Genomic DNA, 21,461 nt, shown 5'->3' on the forward strand with positions numbered 1-21,461 from the left:
TTGTTTCCACCAAAATTTACACTGATATTTGAGAAAGCCTGATAGACCAGATAAAGGACAAAATAATGTGTCTCCCCCTCACTGGTCAATACTCAATAGCACAAAGTAGCTCAGTCGTCAACGATTTGCTCTTTTACTTTTCAATCCTCTTCAAAACCCTTTTCTTTCCCAAAAACCCCCTCTCACTACAGAACGAATCGCTGCTCGAGGTACAACATTTTACTCTCATTTTGCCCAGTCACTACCTTCATTCTCCATTCCTATCATCCAATCCATTCACTGATTCAAACTTTCTTTGACCTTCATTTTTACTCTTTCTTACTCTAGGGTTTCTTTTTCACCTCCATTTTCGTCATCTATTTTCCCTTTCTTCATCGCTCGATTTCATCCTTTTCCGCTTTAGGGTTTTCAGTAAAGCGGGAGGAGTTTGGAGCACCGATTCGTGAATGGAGGCCTCGGCAGCGGCTGGTGTCGCCGCCGCACGCGGCGTTTCTCTTCCTGTCTCCTCGTCGTCGGCTCAGGCTTCTCGCAAAGAGTGGCGTGCTGTCTCCGAGCAATCGCTTCGAAATTCCAGTGGCGAGGTACTTTTCGCTGATGCAAAATCCTTCTTCTCACATTGCCTTCTGTTTCTGATCTAGTCTTTACGTTTCCATTTTCATTTTCATTTTACACCATTTGTTAATGTATCAAATGTAGGAAACGGACCGTTCTAGATTAGGTCAGTCTGATGAGAGACTGATATACGAGGTAACACTTTTATATAAGCATAAGACATTTTCGATAAACTTAAATAAAAATGAGAAGTATCGCATTAGTACTTTTAGGGTTTGTAACGTGTAAATGATGGTGATTTGATTTTTTGTCAAAGGTGCAGCAAGGGAGAGAGCCGATTGACGTGGACTTCTGTTCAATTACTATTGATGGAAGTTCGGGCAATGATATTCTTCAGAGACTACATACTGTGGTAAAAGAAAAAGAAGAGTTGCAGCAACTGGAGATTGAACTACGGGCTCAGCTCATTGCAAGATCAGAGATTATGGAAATACGGAATACTTTTGATGCTCAGATGAAAGAGCACGCCAATACCAATGCTAAGTTTCAGGTACTAGAGTCTTTTTTACAAATGTTTTGACTACTGCTTAGGACATTAATTTGATTTACTGATTAAGTCGTTGGTTTATTGCTTCTTAAGGAGCAAATACATGAAAGGGATCAGAAGATTTATGAGTTGGAGAGGAGGATGGAAGAGAAAGAAAGGGAACTGCATGCAATTAGACTGGACAATGAAGCGGTTGTTTGATTCTTCTAACTCTTACTTATGTATCTTATTCTTGTTTCTTTATGAGAGTAAGTGGATATTCTATTAAGTCTAATCCTTTTCATTGAATGAAGCAGGCATGGGCAAAAGAGGATCTCCTTAGAGAACAAAGTAAAGAACTACAAACTTACAGGTTGCTTTTTGCTTTTGTCTCAAGTCCCACTGTCATTTGTCTATAATAATATCTTCTTTGCTGATTGACTAAACCACTTTCTCCTATAAATGTTTTTGTGCAAACGTGGATCACCTCCTATATTAGTTGGATTGTGGTTGTCTTACATTTTTAGTGGTCAAATTGTCTTCTGTGGTGTTTTCTTGTTCTGTAACTGAAGTTTAGAAACGAATTTTACATCTCCTCTGAAAATTGGCATGAAATTGTACTATCAATCTTAAAATGTAAGCAAGACTTGTCAATTTTTAGGAGAGAGAGGGATAGCACTGAAGCCGAAAGATCTCAGCATATTAAACAAATTCATGAACTCCAAGAGCATTTTCAAGAGAAGGAGCGCCAGTTCATGGAATTGCAGGAACAGGTACAATTATTTCTATTAGATTGATGGATGGTGAAGATTATTTTCTTCTTTTCCTTCTTATTCTTCACTTTTTATAGTTGTAATGTGAGACTTATGTTTATCTTTTGATGTTACTAATATAGTTTCATCTTTGTGCCTCATTGAGTGCATTTCTCTATTTTTTAGTGATTATTGTCCATGGTTTGTGAAATTTAACATAAAGTCTGTTGTAGTTGCATGATGGCTTAATTGTGATTGAGTGTGATCAAATGTGGTTCGGACAAGAAAAGTAATATTAAGTTGAAGTTCACACAATAAATTGTAAAATATGACTTAACTTCAACTAAACTACCCGAGGACTTCAGGAAAGTTTGGGTGGTGAGAAATACAGTTCCATAGACATTAATGATGGCTTAATTGTGATTGAGTGTGATCAAACGTGATTCGGACAAGAGAAGTAATATTAAGTTGAAGTTCGCACATTGTAAAATATGGCTTAACTTCAACTAAACTACCTGAGGACTTCAGGAAAGTTTGGGTGGTGAGAAATACAGTTCCATAGACATTAATGTTCTTTTAGCTGAACTAGCTAAGATTCTACCCGAAAGGGACATTCAAAATGGGGGATTCAAGGTAGTTAATACTACCAGATATTGATCATGAGCTCTAGGGAATCCTACCAATTCATGAGACGCACTTAATGCATCTTGAAAAATTCTAATTAAGAACCGCCCCTAAATCGAAGTTTGATGTTAGAAAAGTTAAAGAAAGACAATCCTACTTGATAGAATGATTTTCTTGGGAAAACGGGCATCTTGAAACTCTTGTTAATTTAAAATAATCAACAATAAACATAAAGTTCAGTCCACTCTTTAAATCTCATCTTATTGGTTTTCCTTAAGTGTGCTCTCTTGTAGCACATGTGCTCTTCATATATATATATATATATATATATATATATATATATTTATGAAGTATCAACCAATTTCAACTTTATAATAATTCTCAAGTGACATAAGTACAAAATTGCAGCTTCTGTAATTTGTGCTAGGCTTGGGGGAATTGGCAACCTTTCTTCACCTCTATATTACTTGAATGTCCAGTCCACCTGCCAGTGTAGTCTATGAGTAGAATTTTGTTAATGTTTTGCAAATATCTTTGTGTCTCATTTGTGAAATGTACCCAATAAGTACTGGCACAGTGGTATTCTTTTTTTAATTTTTTAATATTTCATTGGGGGTGGAGTTTACGCCTTTCTTGTAGTGTAAGAAGACCATGGTTATGCTGTCATTTTTGGCCTCTTTAAGTGGTATGCTTTCTTGGTGGTGTTTCATTTTCTGACTAATGGTTAACACTGTTAATTTTTCAGAATAGGATAGCTCAGGAAACAATCCTTTTCAAAGATGAACAAATAAGGGAGGCCCAGGCTTGGATTACTCGTGTTCAAGAAGTCGATGCCTTGCAGCAAGCTGAATTACGGGAGCGCGCAGAGCAATATAACCAGCTTTGGCTTGGCTGTCAAAGACAGGTGCTTCACTAATGATTCGTCGACTTCAGTTGATTCACTTGCTCTTACTAGGAATACCCTTGATTATATGGTCCTATGTGACTGATTATGCTTTTCATTGGAGTGATTTAAGTGCATAATTTTGTTGCAGTTTACTTGTATTGACAAGATTTCTTTTTCTGTTAGTTTGGTGAGATGGAGCGCATGCATATGCACATGCAGCAGCTCCAACTTGAATTGGCTGAGGCAAGAGGTGGAACTTACTCTGATGGTTCACAAGTCTCCAAACTGAATTCTAAAGATGCTAGTCATCTTGGGCAGAGCAATGGTAGCCAACTTAATGCTAGTGGAAGCAGTACACCTGGTGAAAATACGATGGGCCTGCAAAATGGAAATGTTGAAAATGCTCCATCGTTTACTTCAACTGGGAATGTGTCAACTCAGGTTCAAATCACTGTTCTATTCACATTTTTCTTTTGACCACAGCTGAATGTTCTAGGAGTACGTCGGTTGTATCAATGTTATAGGCACTGTAAATAGAATTTATGATAAGGGTTTAGCTATTTGCTGTAGGAGTACTGTGCAAGTGCCTCATGTATATCTTTTCTTTGTCATTCATGACTTGACAAGACTCAAGGTGGTTTCTATTTCTGAAGAAGTTAGTTGGAAATAATGGTCTGAAATTGGAAAATGGGCACTTACTGCATCTTCTGTATTGTATTTGAATTAATACCGAGTATGGTCAAATATTATGCTGTAGTTATCATGAGTTCTAGCCGCTTTTGGTCTATGGCACTTAATTCCATCATTTTTTGATAGATGAGCACATTGGATTTATATCTTCTGTATAAATTCTTTTAACTGAGATCTATATAACATTCCACCCAAGACTGCCAAAGAACTAGAAAATTTTACCTTATGAGCTGAATTTCAAAGTCCTCATTGCCCTTAAAACTTGTAGTTTCATTAGTAAGTTTGTTTGATTGCTTTTGATAGTTGAACCATGAATTATGCCTAGCATGTAGGTACCCTACCTTCTAAATCGATCAACAGATACTCATGAGAGGTGTAATCTTGGCATCAAGGTTTACTTCTTTAGCTTCAGAAAAGAGGCCGGCTTCATTATCATTGTTTTATGCGATTTTGATAAACCTTTTTCCCTAGAATCTTGCCAAGAGATTGTGTTTAAACAGAACTATGTAGCCATGTTTGCATTTTATCTGGAGCTACTGCTGTCTATGGATAGTAAGACACTAAATGACAAGAATAACTTAAACCCATTGGCACACGCCCTCTTAAAGAACAGAAAAAAGAGAAAAAGATACATTGTTCTAAGTCTGTTTTGATTCTCCTTACTTCTGTGCTCACAACAACTAATGATCACTTTTCTGTGGTTCCACCAGTCGGATCAAGTCCATGGTATGGCAGTTGCTCCTACGTCCTTGCTTGGGATGACAACCTACCTCCCACCAGGACAGATTACCGCTCTGCATCCATACGTGATGCATCAACAGGGGATTCCTCCTCCTTTACCATCACATGTTCCTCAATCTCATGTTGGACATTTTCACTCAGTTCCAGCAGTGTCATCTCTTCAGCATTGGCCAAACCAACAGGTAATTAGAGAATTTTGCTCTAGTTCTCACTGTTACTTTTGCTTAAGTTAGAAAGATAAATTGCTGTTTCTCTGGTCTTCAAGGCTGTAACAGAGGATTCACAGATCTCTAGTCACAATCAGTACTCGTTGCAACCTCAATCAACCTTGCCAGGATCAGATTCTCAGTATGATCATGAAGCAACTGTCAATGGGCAAACTCTTCGTTCTGATTATGGGGATGGCAACATGAACCAAGGAAGTGAAACTCAGGATCCAGTGGTTCCAGCTTCGAGTGAAGAGGAACAGGTCTATTGCCTGCAGTTACCTGAAATTTTCTCCTGTTTTGTATGCATAATTTCTTGACCTACGATAATTTTGTAGGAACTTCAGTCTGTGGATAAGAATTACCTCTCCCGCATCCAGACTCAGCAGACTTTGCATCAGATTTCTTCACAATTCAATGGTGCTTTAACATTGGATTCTCATCAACATGACAATGAGACAGAGGTACTTCTAACATTCTCTAAAGGAGCAGCATCCCAATTACATTTTGGTGGCTACTTGTGTTTGTGTTGTTATGGTTTGCCGGAAGGGTGGGGGGTTTAAATGATGTGAATAAGCAGAATCATCTATTTTGTGTTCTCTGTCAATGCTGCAGGTGAAGAATGTCAACTCTTCAGCTAATTACATGTTAGAGTCTCAAGGTTTAAGAATGGGGGAATTTAGTGCAAATGTCGATAAATCATCAGCTGAAGTTCCATATACTGCAAATAATTCAACTGAATCAGTGACGGATACCATGTCAGGCGCTGTTTTAACTGAAACATATGTTGCTGGGGGACAGAAGAATGCATACGCTGTTGTCAGACCAGGAGAGGTTAATCTCCTGGATGAAAAAGCATTGCTGGCTTGCATAGTCCGCACTATTCCACCTGGTTCTGGCGGTAGAATCAGGATTAGTTCTACGGTTAGTTACACTTAAATAGTGTGATAGCTTTTTTTGGCTTCTGTCACTTCCTAATTCCTTATAGTTTCTAGTGATTCTTTTTGTGTCTATTTATGATTCCAGTTCCTAATGCATTGTCTGATGTGCAGCTTCCTAATAGACTTGGTAAAATGCTTGCCCCATTGCACTGGCATGACTACAAAAAGAAGTATGGGAAACTTGATGAATTTGTTGCAAACCATCCTGAAGTATGTATAACACTGTTCTGTTTAGTGAATCTCTAATGAGCTTGTGCTTTATCAGCAACTAATTTGATCTTTCTACGTTTAGTTATTTGTAATTGATGGAGACTTCATTCAACTTCGAGAAGGTGCTCAAGAAATTATAGCAGCCACAGCGGCTGCTGCTAAAGTGGCTGCTGCAGCTGCAGCACCATCGTCATACTCCTCTCTTTTGCCTCCTATTGCTGTCACCCCTATGCCACAAAGTCACCGTTTGAAGAGGGTACCATCAGTTGAACCAGCATCTGAGAAGGCGATTTTCAAAGACTATGCTGTCATCAGACCAGCAAATTCTAATGACAACATTCAAAGTCAGATTTCTAATGGTGCCTCTTTCAACGTTACTGGAGGCATCTCAAATGTTAAAATTTTGACAAAGCCAAGAGACCAGATGGATCTAAACTTATCTGAATCGAGGGCTGCCTCATCTGTACGATTGACCAGCGGGAATGGAACTAATGCTGACAAAAATGACATGGGTAGCTCACAAAACAAGGTTTCATCTCATGGGAGGCCTGGTGTAAATTTAGTCAGTAAACAGGGCAGGTATTTATTATCATAAAGTTTAAACTTTGAAGAGCTATCGTTTTGCTTCCAGTGCCACCATTAACAGTATCTCATCCCAAGTTTTGTTTATTTAATTTTATGTTTTCAGGAATGTTGGGATTTCATCAGGCTCTAGAAGATAGTAAGTGTTCATAATAATTTTGGACTGTGTTTTACTTATTTTCTTTTTAAATCTATGAGCTACCTGTAGTTTATATTGCTGCTGACCTACCTCTATCCTCTTCGAGTACTTCACCTTCCTCTTAGACTGAAAAGGAAACACTAAAGGATTGAGCATCTAAAGGGTGTGTGCGCGTGTGGAGAGAGGGAGAGAGCTATTATGTTCAAGGAATAAAAAAGGGTACAGAGGTTGAATGGCAGAGTTCCTTCTGTATCAGCAGATATTTGGTTATGAATTTTCGTCCTACTCCATTTAGATTTGTTTGCACATTTGAGTTAGAATCGACGGTGAGCGCATAAAGGTTTAATAAAACAAGCAAAATGTGCAAACTTCAAGTTGTTCTGCTGTCAAGGTTACTTTTGAGTGAAGTTTCCTACCATATACCATGTGAATTGTGTTTCCAGTTAATATTTTGCAACTAAAAAGTGTTGGTGTTCAAACGGAAATCTCTCTCTCTCTCTCTCTCTCTCTCTCTCTCTCTCTCTCTCTCTCTCTCTCTCTCTCTCCTGTTACAGTTATTCCATAAGATAATTTTTTTTCATCCTTTTTTTTAAAAATCCTTTCTGGAATAGGATGACGGGAGGTTTGTGGTTGTTGAAAGTGCTTCATGTGCTTTTTCTTCAGTTTATTTGGTGAATAACTCGTTGTCTTTGGGTATGGCAGAATATTTGATGCTGATGAGTATGGCTGGACAGATATTGGATGCTGATGGGTGTGGCAGGACAGATATTGGATGCTGAGGGGTGTGGCAGGACAGATATTAGATGCTTATGGGTATGGCTTATCATTTAAATTTGAAATTATTCAAAGGGATAATTTTATTTAGTTTCAAATTGGAATACACTGTAATGTTTCCTTTCACATCTAAGTGGAAACAGTTGTTCATCTAAGTATACATCCTCGGTTTTGCTGCTTCTTGGCCATTGATCATATGTTAGGGGAAGGTATACTTCAATTGCCCACAATGGCTTTGATGTCTGAAATGCATCTTGTGGAACTTTAATGATTAGAAAAATGTGATGATCTGTTTGGATCAGCTTAATTGCGTGACACAGCTAGGGATTTCAGAACGGGTGGGTTAGGCTATGTTTGGGTGGATCAAAACAGGAAAACAGGTCGAATATAAAAGGATTGTGCCAATACCCATTCAATGTACGCTTGGGTCAAGATGAACGGACCATTTTGGGTTAACAATGTGGATGATTACCCAATCTTCCAACTCAAACTCATTTTCATTTGATTGTTTTTTTAAAAAAAAAATTTGTTCAATTACCAAATCAGACTAATAAAAGCTTTATCCTTTATCTATCATCACTCTTATCAAACAAACCAAATTCGAAGAAATTTATTTTTCTGTTCTTCAATAAGTCTGGGTAAGTTTGGTGATTAATCATTCATTGTTATATTTGACACCCCTTTACGAAGTTCTTGGTAACTCGTCTCCAACTCACTTATTTAGATCATCTTAAAAATCATACGGAAAATGAAACATATTTTCACTTCCCCGATTAGAAGGGATATCAATCACTCTACTTTCCAGTCCTCTTTTACCGGCAACTTCAGGCTGTGGTATCAGAAGTACTTGTGGTTCGGTCAATTTTCAGAGTAAAGTTTTCTGAAAGTCTTTTTTTGAATAATTGTGCAAAAGAAAACACTAGGATAGTTGTAATTTTTCCAAGTTTGCTATTTTCAAAGTATCTCAAGGTGCGTTGCATACCCAAATCTTTTTATGAGAAGTCCTTTTGAAGAAACTTTAACCAAACAAGTTTGTGGACTGATGAGAAATGAAAGGTGCCTTTATTGCACCATTCTCCCTGTACTCATGTTTAAGTAATACTACTACTTCCTCTTTCCGAGAACCCCCCCCCCCCCCCCCCCCCCCCGCACACACACACACACACACCCACACACCCAAAAAAGAAAAATTAAAAAAAATCCATATCTGCGGGCACTTTGAAGTGTAAATTCCATATAACCTTCTTAACCTTTAATAGTCGGGAAATAATATTCTCTTCACCTTTTGAATGAGAATGATAGCCCCTTTAACTTACGGGTCAACAACAAAAAATGATCTGTTCTTCGTATGATCTAGTTTTTGAATTGTGCCCTGTATTTTAGTGTTGGAAACTTGTTTCCAGTGCTAAAACAACGAAGGCTTGAAGTTATTGCAATTTCCAGTGCGAACGGATGGAAGAATAGGGCAAATCAATGCCTCAGTTCTGGGTCGCATAAAGCATACGCAAACTTTAGCAAAACGAAATAATAAAAAAAAATAGTAGTACAGTACTATTTTCATACATTGAAGAATTAATGCTGCAATCGATATCCACAAGAATTGATCTGTTGTTGGTAGTGAGTAGCAGCCTTCTGAAATTAGAGTTGCTTTGTTGACCAGAAATCATATATGTTGATTTTCACATAATTAGCTACGGCAGTAATGAAGCTAAATTTGCTTGTTCAGGAAGTTCATACAACAAATATCCACATTTCCAGGTTTTTCCACCTCTTCGGCCCTGCTCCTTATTCATTATCTCTTGTTGTAGTTCATATCACATTTGATTTTATCACCATTGATAGAGCTTTTAGGATAGGTACGTAGCTAAAGTCCTGCTTTATCCATTGAACAAGAAAAAATGCAGCAATACTTTTTTTGGGTATTAAAATTATAAACTGTATGGGTCAAAATCTGTCATAGAATATTTAAGATAAGATAACACTAATGAAAGAGTTCTCGAGCCGTCGTTAGTCGAGGTAGAGTAGGAAGCAGCAAGACTTATAGCCGAAGAGTCGACGAGAGCCATGGTCGAGGTGTTGATAATGGTCGAAGTCGAGCATCGCTGATGAAGTTGTAACGACTGGTTTTCAAAATAGGATACGTAAGAGAATATTCTAGTGGATATTCTCTGCACTCGTACTATTAGGGTTTACTAGGAAAATGTCTCATATAAATAGGAAAAAAAGGGCAATGATAGAGGCATGTGATATTCATTTTGTAAGAACAAATTTTGACAAAAGATTCTCTCTCTCTCTCTCTCTTACTAAGATACAAACACTACCTTTTCATCAAGATTCTTGTCTATATTATTCTATACTTTTCCATCAGATCCGAGAATAATTCGAACATTCAAGGATTTGTCGGTCACTTATCATTGTCATGTTGAACAACCGTCTACTTCATCCTTTATTGGGTAAATCACTCATCCTATTTACTTGAATGCCATTTATTATTATTCATTATTATTAAATGCTACATTATCGCTCATACTTTTTGGAATAGTTATTGCATGTTGTTATCACTTTCCTTCCAGATCTATTCGACGATAATCACGCTTTCGGAAGTCACATCTAGAAATATTATTATTAACTAGGTTTAACTCATTATCACATAAATTTAATTATTTGAACCAAGAGTTATATTTTTTGGTCAAACAATTTGGCGCCGTCTGTGGGGATTTCTTAGTTAAGCTTTTAGTTTCTTCTAGATCTACAACTAACACGGGTCACTAACGTAAAAAAAGAAGAAGCAAAAAACAAGATTTTCTTTCTTTGTGTGCACAAATCCCAACATGGCAGATAACCAAGAAGAAAGGACAAGAATAATAAGTGTCCTCCCAACCAACCTCATGAACGTCATCAACAAAAGTTGTGAAACGACAAACGAAGACGCAATGCCCAGTGCCTCCCCTAGGCGAGATGGGTCCCCGACCTCTCACTGCATCATCACAAAATCTCTTGGTAAGGAAGCCTCCACATCTGTGGGGGAGGAGACGCCCCCAGCTATAAAAAAAGCTCCTCGAAGCGTGGCTATCTGACACGCTAACCAGCATTCTCAACAAGCCTGTCCGTGACACGACTATAAAAAACGTAAGGACTTGTACTATACAACCAACAGACAAGCAGTGCAACCAACTCCCTCCTCCTCCAACGACATGTATTACTCACAATGTCATTAATAGTGCAGGTGACAACGCCCTCGCATCTATTTTGAAAAGGATGGATGGAATGGAGAATGAGAACAAGGCATTCCGAGATCAAATGAATGAACACCAGGAAAGGGTCGATAAAATACTTGGCACCCCAAGCTGTTGCCGAAGAGGGATGCCGACCTGTTCATCGAACAACCGTATAATGATGACGCAACCCCACATGCTATACCAAAAATCTTTCAAATGACGCTCTACCTCAGGATATATGATGGCACAACCGACCCCGAAGATTATATGACTCATTACGTCACTGCCGTAAAAGGCAACGACCTTGCCAAAGAACATGTGTCTTCCATTTTGCTGAAAAAGTTTGGCGAAACCCTCACTAGAGGAGCATTAACTGGGTATTCGCAGCTACCGGCACGCTCCATTGAAACCTTTTAATGAATGGCCGATAAGTTCGTAACGTCCCACGTCGGAGCCAAAAAGGCCGATGCAAGAGCGAACGACATATTTGCCGTCAAACAATTTCTGGGAGAGGGATTGAGGGACTTCCTCACCCGATTCAATTGAGTAAGGATGACTTTACCAAATGTGTCCGAATGGATGACGGTCGTAGCCTTTCAGAACGGGTTGAGCAAGGATGGTTCAAGAGCAACGAGGAAACTGTTAAGTCGGTTGATGGAGTATCCCCCAACTACTTGGGACGAAATCTACAATGCTTATTGTGCCGAAGTCCGTGTATGTGAGGATGACCTCAGCAGGCCAACCCACCGGCTAACCTCAGTACAAGCGGAGTCAAGAAAGGATCGAAGAGACAACGCAACAAGAGATCACCCGATCCCACGACCTAACAGGGAACGGCACAAACCATATATCAGAACGATCGCCGCCCCCTCTCCTCGCTACGAAGAAGGTCCATCAGACCAAGGACGGTAGCTCATCGAAACGACATAGGTATGCCCCCTATTGTCTGCTCACAATTTTTGTGTGTCACCTACAGAGATAGTCTACGCCCTGGAGAAGCTCGGACCAAAAGTGAAGTGGCCGCCAAAGATGAGATCAGACCCTAATACCAGAAAGTCCGACGCCCTCTATGAGTTCCACCAGGAACGAGGACACAAAACGAAAGACTGCATAGCCCTATGACAGGAGGTTGTGAATATGATATGACAAGGACATTTTAAAAAGCTACTAAGCGATAAGGGAAGAACCAATTTTTCCAGAGGGCGCAAACATCAAGGGCCACCCAAACCACCCTCACTAGCCTGTACCATAAATATGATCATCGGAGACGATGCCTCTATCAACATCTTGAAGTTCATCACTACACACAAACTCAAGCAATCCATCACCCGCGAACGATATGACGAACTCGAAGAAAGTATCATCTTCGACAAGTCGGATACCGACGATTTTATCTTTCCTCATCATGACGCTCTCGTTATTACTCTGCGAATTTTGGATGCTGATGTTAAATGTATTATGATTGATGACGGAAGTGGAGCGTGCATTGTTCATCCCCGAGTACTTACCCAAATGAAACTCGAGGATAAGATAGTGCCGCGCTGCATCACGCTAACTGGTTTTAATAATGCAGTTGAACGGACATCCGGGGAAATTACTCTCCCCGTTTTGGCCGGCAGCGTAACTTTGGAAATAAAATTCCACATCATGGACCAAGACACTATGTACAACTCCATAGTGGGACGACTGTGGATACACCCCATGAAGGCCATCCCCTTCAGCTTATACCAAGTCATCAAATTTCCAACTCCATAAGGGGTATTCAACATACGAGGAGAGCAACGTACATCCCAGGAATGCTACCGCATTGATTTAGACATTACGACCACCCAACAAAGGAAGGACAAAGAAAAAGAGGCATAGAAATCAGCAGGGTCGAGGTCAGGGAAGGCATCAAAGATCCCGACATAGTCGAAGCCGCAGGGTCGACCATAGAAGACCTCGACCCCGTTCAATTAGACTCAAACGACCTTAGCAAAAAGGCCTATATCGGTTGTAAGCTCCAGGACCAAGGTAAATTCAGTCAATTCTTAAAAGCTAATGCGCATTTTCTTGCTTTCAGCCATGCAGATATGTTGGGCATCCCAAAAGAGATCGCCACGCACAAATTAAACGTTGACCCTTACCACCCCCCGGTGAGGCAGGTTAGGCGTAAATTCAACTCCGCAATCAATGACGCAGTACGTGAGTAAGTAGAAAAACTGTTAGAAAATGGTTCCATCAGGGAATCAATGTACCCCAAATGGATCGCCAATGTGGTAATGGTTAAAAAGAATAATGGGAAATGGCGGATGTGTGTAGACTTCATAGACTTGAACAAAGCATGCCCAAAGGATTCGTTCCCGCTGCCTCACATCGACCAACTCATTGATGCAACGATCGAACATGAGCTGCTAAGTTTCTTGGACGCTTACTCAGGCCATAATCAGATCCTCATGGAAGAGGAAAATCAGGAAAAAATGACGTTCATCACCCACCAAGGAACGTACTTCTACTGGGTCATGCCCTTCGGACTAAAGAACGCGGTTGGTGATGAGAATGTTCAAGGATCAGCTCGGCAAGACAATGGAAGTATATATAGACGATAAGCTGGTCAAATCAAAAAGAGGAGAAGATCACATCGATCATTTGAAAGAAACTTTTGACATACTCAGAAGGTACGGAATGAAACTGAACCCGGATAAGTGTGCGTTCGACGTAGCCACAGGAAATTTTCTAGGGTTCCTCGTATCACAACGAGGGATTGAGGTCAACCCTAACCAAATTAAAGCCATTGAAGGGATACACCAACTCTTGACCACCAAAAAGGAGGTCTAAAGATTGACTGGCCGTATCGCCGCCCTATCAAGGTTCATCTCGCGATCGTCGGATAGATGTCGTATCGCAGGGGGAACGTCTCCTCGTTTATCTAATTGTATCCGAGGCAACTGTGACCACAATCCTAATTAGAGAAAATAAAGGTACGCAATCTCCCATCTAATACATTTGCAAAACCCTAGTCGATGCCGAGACGAGGTACCCGCACCTCGAGAAACTGGCTTTGGCCTTAGTCGTAGCTTCACGGAAGCTTAGGTCGTATTTCCAGTGTCACCTCATCTGGGTTATCACAACTTTCCCCCTAAAAAGCATTTTTCATAAAATTGAGCTGTCGGGGAGGCTGGAAAATGGGTCATCGAGCTCAGCGATCACGATATCACATACCAACCGCGAACGGTGATAAAATCACAAGTGCTTGCTGACTTCGTCGCCGACTTCAGCTCAAACATAATGCCTAAAGTCGAAAGGGAAGCCCTCCAAACTTCCCCCCAAACACAAGACCTCTGGGTCTTATACACCGACGGCGCGTCCAACGCGTCGGGGTCCGGACTGGGACTCGTACTCGAAGTCCCAACAGGCGAAGTAATTCGCCAGTCCATAAGGTGTCCGGACATGACTAACAACGAGGCCGAGTATGAGGCCGTCATTACAGGTTTGAGACTGCGCTCACGTATGGGGCAAAACGGTTAAAACTATGTTGTGATTCCCAGCTCGTAGTCAACCAAGTCACATGTACTTTCCAAATCAAGGAACAAAGATTGCAAAAATACTAGACCGAAATCTGCAAGCTGCTGCCCGAGTTCGACAAATGCCAGCTCGACTAGATTCCACGAGCACACAACTCTGAGGTAGACAACCTCGCCAAACTAGTCGCAACTACAAAAAGCATCACAACAGGAGACAAAAACGTGGTCCATCTCTTTAACTTCTCGCTAGACCAAGTCAAGGTAAGAAATAATGGAAGGAAAGCTACTAACAAACAACTGGAATATCAGCCACTTCAAATACTTCAACTTCTAAAGGAAAGAGTGTCCCCCAAGTCTTACTCTTTTTTCCCTCACTTGAGTTTTGTCCCAGTTGGGTTTTCTCAAGGAGGTTTTTAACGAGGCGACAAAGGGAACACTCTAAGTCGAAGTACGCGAAGGCTAAGCCCTAGTTACTATTTCATTGCTCGGCCTCTCACTACTCTCTAGATCGACCAATGAATGGACTAGATAGACCGGGACTGGAACGCCAGCCAACACCCAAAATCTGTAAATTTCTCCAAGTATGTAACAAATGCAACAATGTCAAGGCAATAAACTTTACACTTACCAGCGCATTTCTCATAAATTCAGGTTATGTTCGACCTTTCTCGAACTAACACCTACCGACCCTCGACCATAATTAAATTCAGGTTATGTTCGACCTTGCTCGAACTAACACCTCCAGCCCTCGGCGATAATTAAATTCAGGTTATGTTCGATATCGCTTGAACTAACACCTACCAGCCCTCGACCATAATTAAATTCAGGTTATGTTCGACATCGCTCGAACTAGCATCTATCGGCCCTCGGCCATAACTAAACTTGGGTTATGTTCGACCTCACTCAAACTAACACCTACCGACCCCATCCATAACTGAGTTCAAGTTATGTTCGACCTCACTTGAACTAACATCTGTCGGCCCTCGACCACAACTAAGTTTAGATATGTTCGACCTCGCTCGAACTAACATCTACTGGACCTCAGCCACGACTAAGTTCAAATATGTTCGACCTCAATCGAACAAGAAACAAAAGCAAAAAACACGCAAGTATAGAAAAACCAAACACAGAAAAGGAAACAAATGCAGAAAAAAATATTGGCATTCCATTTCATACTTAAACATTTTTTACAAAGGCTCGTGAAGACGCCGGCAAAAATACACAAGCTTACAATAAAAAAAAGAGGAGAGAAACTACTGGTGCTGACATCGGGATCTTATGCACCTCCACCACCCTGACCGCCGATGCCTGGTCAGTCTCGATCCTCTTATTCATCATCACATCGCCCTCAGGGTATGCGGCATTATACCAGGAGTTCTCTTCAAGATGGTCCATGCCCCCGTCCCCCTCATCATCACCATCCTTAGGCGTGGCGGGATCATATCCACAACCGACCCGATCCTCGCGGGCCTTAACATGAACATCATCAATGGGGACCGCAGAAATAGACCCCGCCGTATATAAATCTTGAAACATGTCTAACTGAGCTTCAGCATGAATCCATTCCTCGTACAGGTCCCGAAGAACGTTTGGGAAATTTGAAGTATGAGAGGAAGACGGCTGCGCAAGCAGTTGATCCTTTTCAGCCTCTAAGGCGGCCACCTGGTCCTGGAGGAGGGAGTTGTCTTTTTCCAGCTCTCCGATCCTCTCCTCCAGCCTAAATTATTTTGCCTTCACCGTAGATTGATCAATCTCATGCTCGGCCCGGAGAGTCATATTCTCCAACTCTAATATCTCCGATTTTATCCGAGCCTCCAAACGGGAAAACTCCGCCTTCTCAAGCTTGCTCTGCTTCTCGGCGACTTCGCCATGAAGGACATCCATCTGTAGCCGACACTCCTCTAATTGCCTGTGCGACTCGACTACTTGCGTCTGAAGGTCGCTACATTGGGCCTCTATGACTTTGCTGACTTCGAGCTCTTCTTCCCTACTTCTTAACGTCCCCTCAAGGACACTACACTTCTCGATGACTCTCACCAACTCGTCATCCTTATCCTTATCCTTTAATTCATCATGAAGGGCCTGCAAATTGCCGCCCTCACCAAATCGCCTGCGAAACTCCCGTTGCTTGCCGCAGTACTCGAAATATTTGCATTTGAACCTCTTAAATATTTCCTTACGCTTCTCCTCCCTTCGGACGCTTTCAATCTCCAAAATCATGGTCTGTAGTCATAAAAAGAAAAAGAAGGAAAGCAAAAATGAGAACGCCTCTGCTAACAAAGGCAAAACACTAAACAAAAAAAATAGACAGAATGACGAAGCCCTAAAATACTCACCCTGAGAGCAAAGCCGGCTATGCTCCTCGACAAGGTAACATCGTCCAGCTCTTTGAGGATTTCACCCTCTATGTTGGAGCAAAGAGGGCCGAGGGCAGGGACTACATTCTCCGTATTCTTCAACTGATCACGATACATAGGGATCGCAATGGTCCTCGTAGACCCCTCCAGCCTCGCCTTGAGATGGGTTAACCTTCCTCCATCATCCTCATGTCAGCAACATCAATGTCTGAACCCATCTTATAGCCTTCTTCGGCTTCCGTTATCGCAGAACGGAAAGACACACTCTCGTCGTCCTTCTCCGACCTTAGAATCTCAGACGCCGACCCGATATCGTCTTCAATGACAATAGTTGCCGTCTCACAAAGTGTAAAATCACCCATCACCGAGCCAACGACCCGGGCAACCCCGTCGCCAACGTCCACCGATCTCCTCTTATGGGTCATCAGGTCCCCATTACCTGGCAACGACTCCTCTTACTCATCTATGAGACGGTACAAGGGAGAAGCCAATGGTTCCACGGTCAAAGTCTCTGCAGATAAAGAAGGAATTGATGGCTGAAACAGTAGCGGGCGGGACCGAGGAGTGACCAAAATCAGTTGCGGTCGTAGATGGGGCAAGAGCCGAAGAGGTAGCAGCTTTCCTCTTACGGAATGCAGGTGCAGAAGCTCTTGACCTCCTCGAAGACCCCCTAGCTGAAATTAAGGGAAGTACAAAGGGATAAGAAAGTTAGCCAAAACAAACCACGAAAGAGAAATAACTAACACGACAAAGACGAGAGTAACTTACCAGTCGAGGGGGGAGCTGACCCGAACTTCTTGAAGAAGCCCTGCCACTCTCGAATCCCTGCGATGTGAGGGAGGAGCCGACCGACCCAACCAAAAATGTCCTCGACCAAAGGAGGAGGCGAGGTCTTAGCTGTATAAGAAAAGAACGAGAGGTCAGAATCCATAACTAAGCAAAATAAACCAAGTACGTACATGCAAGGGAGTGATGCGTTTAAGAGTGCAATTCCAAGCTTCAGGGAAGCCGTCGACGTTGGCCACGACATCCTTAGTTCTAATAAAGAAAAAGTTGAGCCAGCACTGGCGGTTAGCCTTGTCGTCTATCTTTACCACCAGGCATTTGCCTCCTCGGTGGCGGAGATTCAGCTTCGTCCCCCTATAAAAGCTGGGGGCGAACAAGTGCATCAAGTGTCGAAGTGTGATCTCGACCACGGCTAACTCCGCGAACTTGGAGAGCATCCTTATGAGCTTGTAAACATACGACGCGAGTTGAGCCGGGCAAACTCCGTAGAAGTGATAGAATTCCTCCGCCAGCGGAAGGAGAGGAAGAGTGTAGCCGACGTTAAAGGGATAGGCGAGAATGCTTAATACCCAAGATGGTGGTGCTGCACCGCATCCCACCCGTCAGGGATCAACTCGACGTGATCAGGAAGGCTGTATTTCGCCTTGAGCTTTAACAAATCAGCCTCCTTCATCGTCGACTTATAGGTCCCGAGTTCAGCTTCAGGCAGTTTTAAGAAATCAGACCTGACATCGGGGTTACGAAGAACTATCTATTCCACAGTCAGGAAGCTTCCATCCTACACAGCAGTGGGAATGTTCTCCGTATGAGGAGGAAGAAGAATCGCTAGAGGAACCGTGTCACTTCCCTCGCTGGGCCGAGAAGGTATGTTAGACATATTTTCAACGAAAGAGAGGAAAGTATCAAACAACGGAGAATTAAAAATGATAAAGATCGTTGGAACAGAAGGAAAATATGCACAACAATAGAAGAGGAAGAAGAAGATACAGGGTTTCGGTGCAAGAATTTCGTAAAGTTTGAAATTATACTCTCATACCCCTATTTATAGGAATTCAAACATCATAACCACGAAATTAATTCATCATTAGGTGGAACCAAAACTGAAGCGACAGATTCAATCAAAAGACGTACGCGAAACGAAGCAATGCATCGGAAAAACTCTTCATAATGACGCATGACGTCATGGCGTCACCTTGATTCCTGGATAACACAACTCCAGAGTTTGCAGCTCACAAAGGGCCACGTTGCTAGCTCGCCCCAATCATCACGACCCGGTCAGCTCGTCCAATCATTTCGACCGCAAATAAACGGAATTCGCTCATCAAGCCCGCCTGAGGCCGGCCTCAATAAGCGTAGGGACTAACTGTATGAGTCAAAAATCTGCCCTAGAATATTTAAGATAAGATAACACTAAAGAACGAGTCATCAAGCCATCGTTAGTCGAGGTGGAGCAGGAAGCAGCAAGACCTATAGCCGAAGAGTCGACGAGAGCCATGGTCGAGGTGTTGATAATGGTCGAAGTCGAGCATCACTAATGAAGATGTAACAACTGGTTTTCAAAATAGGATACACAAGAGAATATTCTAGTAGATATTCTCTACACTTGTACTATTAGGTTTTACTAGAAAAATGTCTCATATAAATAGAAAAAATGGGCAATGATATGAGGCATGTGATATTCATTTTGTAAGAACACACTTTGACAAAAGATTCTCTCTCTCTCTCTCTCTCTCTCTCTCTCTCTCTCTCTCTCTCTCTCTCTCTCTCTCTCTTACTAAGATACAAACACTATCTTTTCATCAAGATTCTTGTCTATATTATTCCATACTTTTCGTCCATTAGATCCGAGAATAATTCGAATATTCGAGAATTTATTTGTCACTCATCATTGTCAGGTGGAACAACCGTCTAGTTCATCCTTTATTGGGTGAATCAGTCATCCTATTTACTTGAATGTCATTTATTGTTATTCATTGTCATTAAATGCTACATTATTGCTCATACTTTTTGGAATAATTATTGCATGCTGTTATTACTTTCTTACCAGATCTATTTGACGGTAATCACGCTTTCGGAAGTCACATCTAGAAATATTATTATTAACTAGGTTTAACCCATTATCACATAAATTTAATTATTTAAACCAAGAGTTATATTTTTTGGTCAAACATAAACCTCACCGGAAAATGTTGTTCAAGGAGGTCATATTTACCATTCAATAGGTGGAGAAGTTATTGTTTTCCAACCAAATAAAGGTTGGAGGGGGGGGGGGGGGTTCAAATGGAATTTACTTCCACTTTGAATTCAAAATAATAAAAAAAAAGAAAACTAAAATGAAGAGAGTGGAGATGAGGAAAGGATATATTGGAGTACTCTTTCCATGATATCCGTTTGGCACAAATGTGATTGAAAAGCGTTGTTGTTGTTATTGTTGTTGTTGTTGTTGTTGTTATTATTATTATTTTTTTGTTGTTGTTATAAGTAACATGCACATCCTTATTCCTTTTTTTTTTTACTAGTTTCGTCGTACGTGCGTTGCACGTGTTTATCGAGTTATGTAGTATACTATTCTATAAGTAATACCAATATTATTAAAATAATAATTATAGTAAATATTATACATGAAAGAAAAAATTATAAGTTCTGTTAATGATCAATGTGAATTGTTGTGTGGTAACTTATTTATCGAGGTCAAATTGAGTACATATGTTTGAACTTATAAAGATGCATAAGATTTCTTCATCAATGCCATGAAACAATAGCCTTTACATATAGAGTACATGGTGACAATAACATTATTAAATGATATGTAGTGATTAAGTGTACCAAAAGATCTAGTGAGTAGTAATGAAATATTTCTTGATAGCAAAGGATGATGAAAATTATAATTATGTGAAAAATATCAAAAATAAATAAATATGAGTGCGTAGTTCTAACCTCTAAAAAATACTTACCTATTTGAAGACCATTTTCATGGTTGCTTAAATTCTTAATCTTCTCCTGGTTGTCGGCTTCTAATAAAAAATCGGTAATATTTTAATAGGGATAATTTCGTAACCTCCCTCTAGATTTAACTTCTTAATACTAACTTTTCTTGACGTATACTCTATTATATTTACGTCTCTTATTTTGATTTCTTTGTAACAATTCTATCAACATATTTGTATTTAGCATAAAAGTATCGTATTTTGACTAATTTTTTATTTTTGTGTGTGTGTATATATATATTGTTTAAATAATTTTGTAAACATATTCTTTTCTTAAATTCCCTTAGAACAAAATGTAAATGCCAATATTGTGTATTATAAAAAGGGAGATGAGAGTTGAATAAAAAAACACATGATTTCCGATAGCATATATCTCTTCAACAGCTTCCCAAACCTCTTTTCCATGCTCAATAATTTATCCCTTCTAATTTCTCTTATTTTTCTTTTCTTCCTCCCTTTCTTCACTTTCTACCTAGCATATTATCATCCTCTAATTGAGCTTTCTCATGGCCAATTCATGAGTTTCTTGTACTTCTTTTTCCTTTTATGTGATATGCTCGAAGAGTTGTTTATGAAAGAGATGTAAAGAAAAATTAAGGAAAATGATAGCAAATGTATATAAATCCAGTATAAAGTTTTTGCGTAAAATAAAAAGTTACATTCAACAATTTGCTTTTGTTTATATCAGTACAATCATGTGGATAGACATCCTTTTATAGATATATCTCTTTTGTTTTTTCAGGGCAATATGTGTATGATTTCTATCTTTCAAAATAAATAAATAGTGTTATTGAAAAATATTAGATAAAGTATCTAAATACCAGAATGAATAAGAAGAAATAATGAGTTAAATATGATAATACCTGTTTTGGTTTCAAGACAATCCCGTCCAAAATAAATACAGAGAGAAAATGCCATCAACAGTAATTAAGGCTTTGTTCTCATTTTGAAAATCTAAGCAACAATTTTTCTCTTCTTTTTTGAAAA

At 40.3% G+C, this 21,461-nt stretch overlaps 1 protein-coding gene and 1 long non-coding RNA gene across 6 annotated transcripts in view; both read left to right on the top strand.

The window, feature by feature from the left end:
- The window catches only part of LOC138908782 (uncharacterized), a 165,269-nt gene that overhangs the window by 32,444 nt on the left and 111,364 nt on the right, over window positions 1–21,461 (top strand). The gene's annotated exons all lie outside the window — the stretch shown is intronic.
- On the top strand, window positions 168–7,778 carry LOC104115821 (uncharacterized). 5 transcript variants are annotated; one of them, XM_009626540.4, is made up of 16 exons: window positions 168–581; window positions 697–747; window positions 869–1,102; window positions 1,193–1,291; window positions 1,396–1,451; window positions 1,740–1,851; window positions 3,200–3,358; window positions 3,524–3,781; window positions 4,741–4,953; window positions 5,037–5,240; window positions 5,316–5,441; window positions 5,593–5,901; window positions 6,030–6,128; window positions 6,211–6,707; window positions 6,817–6,849; window positions 7,552–7,778. In XM_009626540.4, coding segments are annotated over exons 1-16 (2,586 nt in total). In that variant the 5' UTR covers window positions 168–446; the 3' UTR covers window positions 7,553–7,778. The 5 variants fall into 5 exon arrangements, with proteins under 5 accessions (XP_009624835.1, XP_009624836.1, XP_009624838.1 ...); XM_009626541.4 differs by having other exon boundaries at window positions 875–1,102; XM_009626542.4 differs by having other exon boundaries at window positions 169–581; window positions 5,325–5,441.

The sequence above is a fragment of the Nicotiana tomentosiformis genome, chromosome 3 (genome assembly GCF_000390325.3).
Source record: "Nicotiana tomentosiformis chromosome 3, ASM39032v3, whole genome shotgun sequence".
In the NCBI taxonomy this organism is placed as follows: domain Eukaryota; kingdom Viridiplantae; phylum Streptophyta; class Magnoliopsida; order Solanales; family Solanaceae; genus Nicotiana; species Nicotiana tomentosiformis.

What these genes read in the sequence shown, in the direction of transcription:
- LOC104115821 (XM_009626540.4), top strand. Translation starts at nt 447, where the DNA reads ATGGAGGCCTCGGCAGCGGCTGGTGTCGCCGCCGCACGCGGCGTTTCT. An exon ending in AAAGAACTACAAACTTACAG is followed by an intron (nt 1,452 to 1,739) that starts GTTGCTTTTTGC and finishes GTCAATTTTTAG; the next exon opens with GAGAGAGAGGGATAGCACTG. An exon ending in TTGTTGCAAACCATCCTGAA is followed by an intron (nt 6,129 to 6,210) that starts GTATGTATAACA and finishes TTCTACGTTTAG; the next exon opens with TTATTTGTAATTGATGGAGA.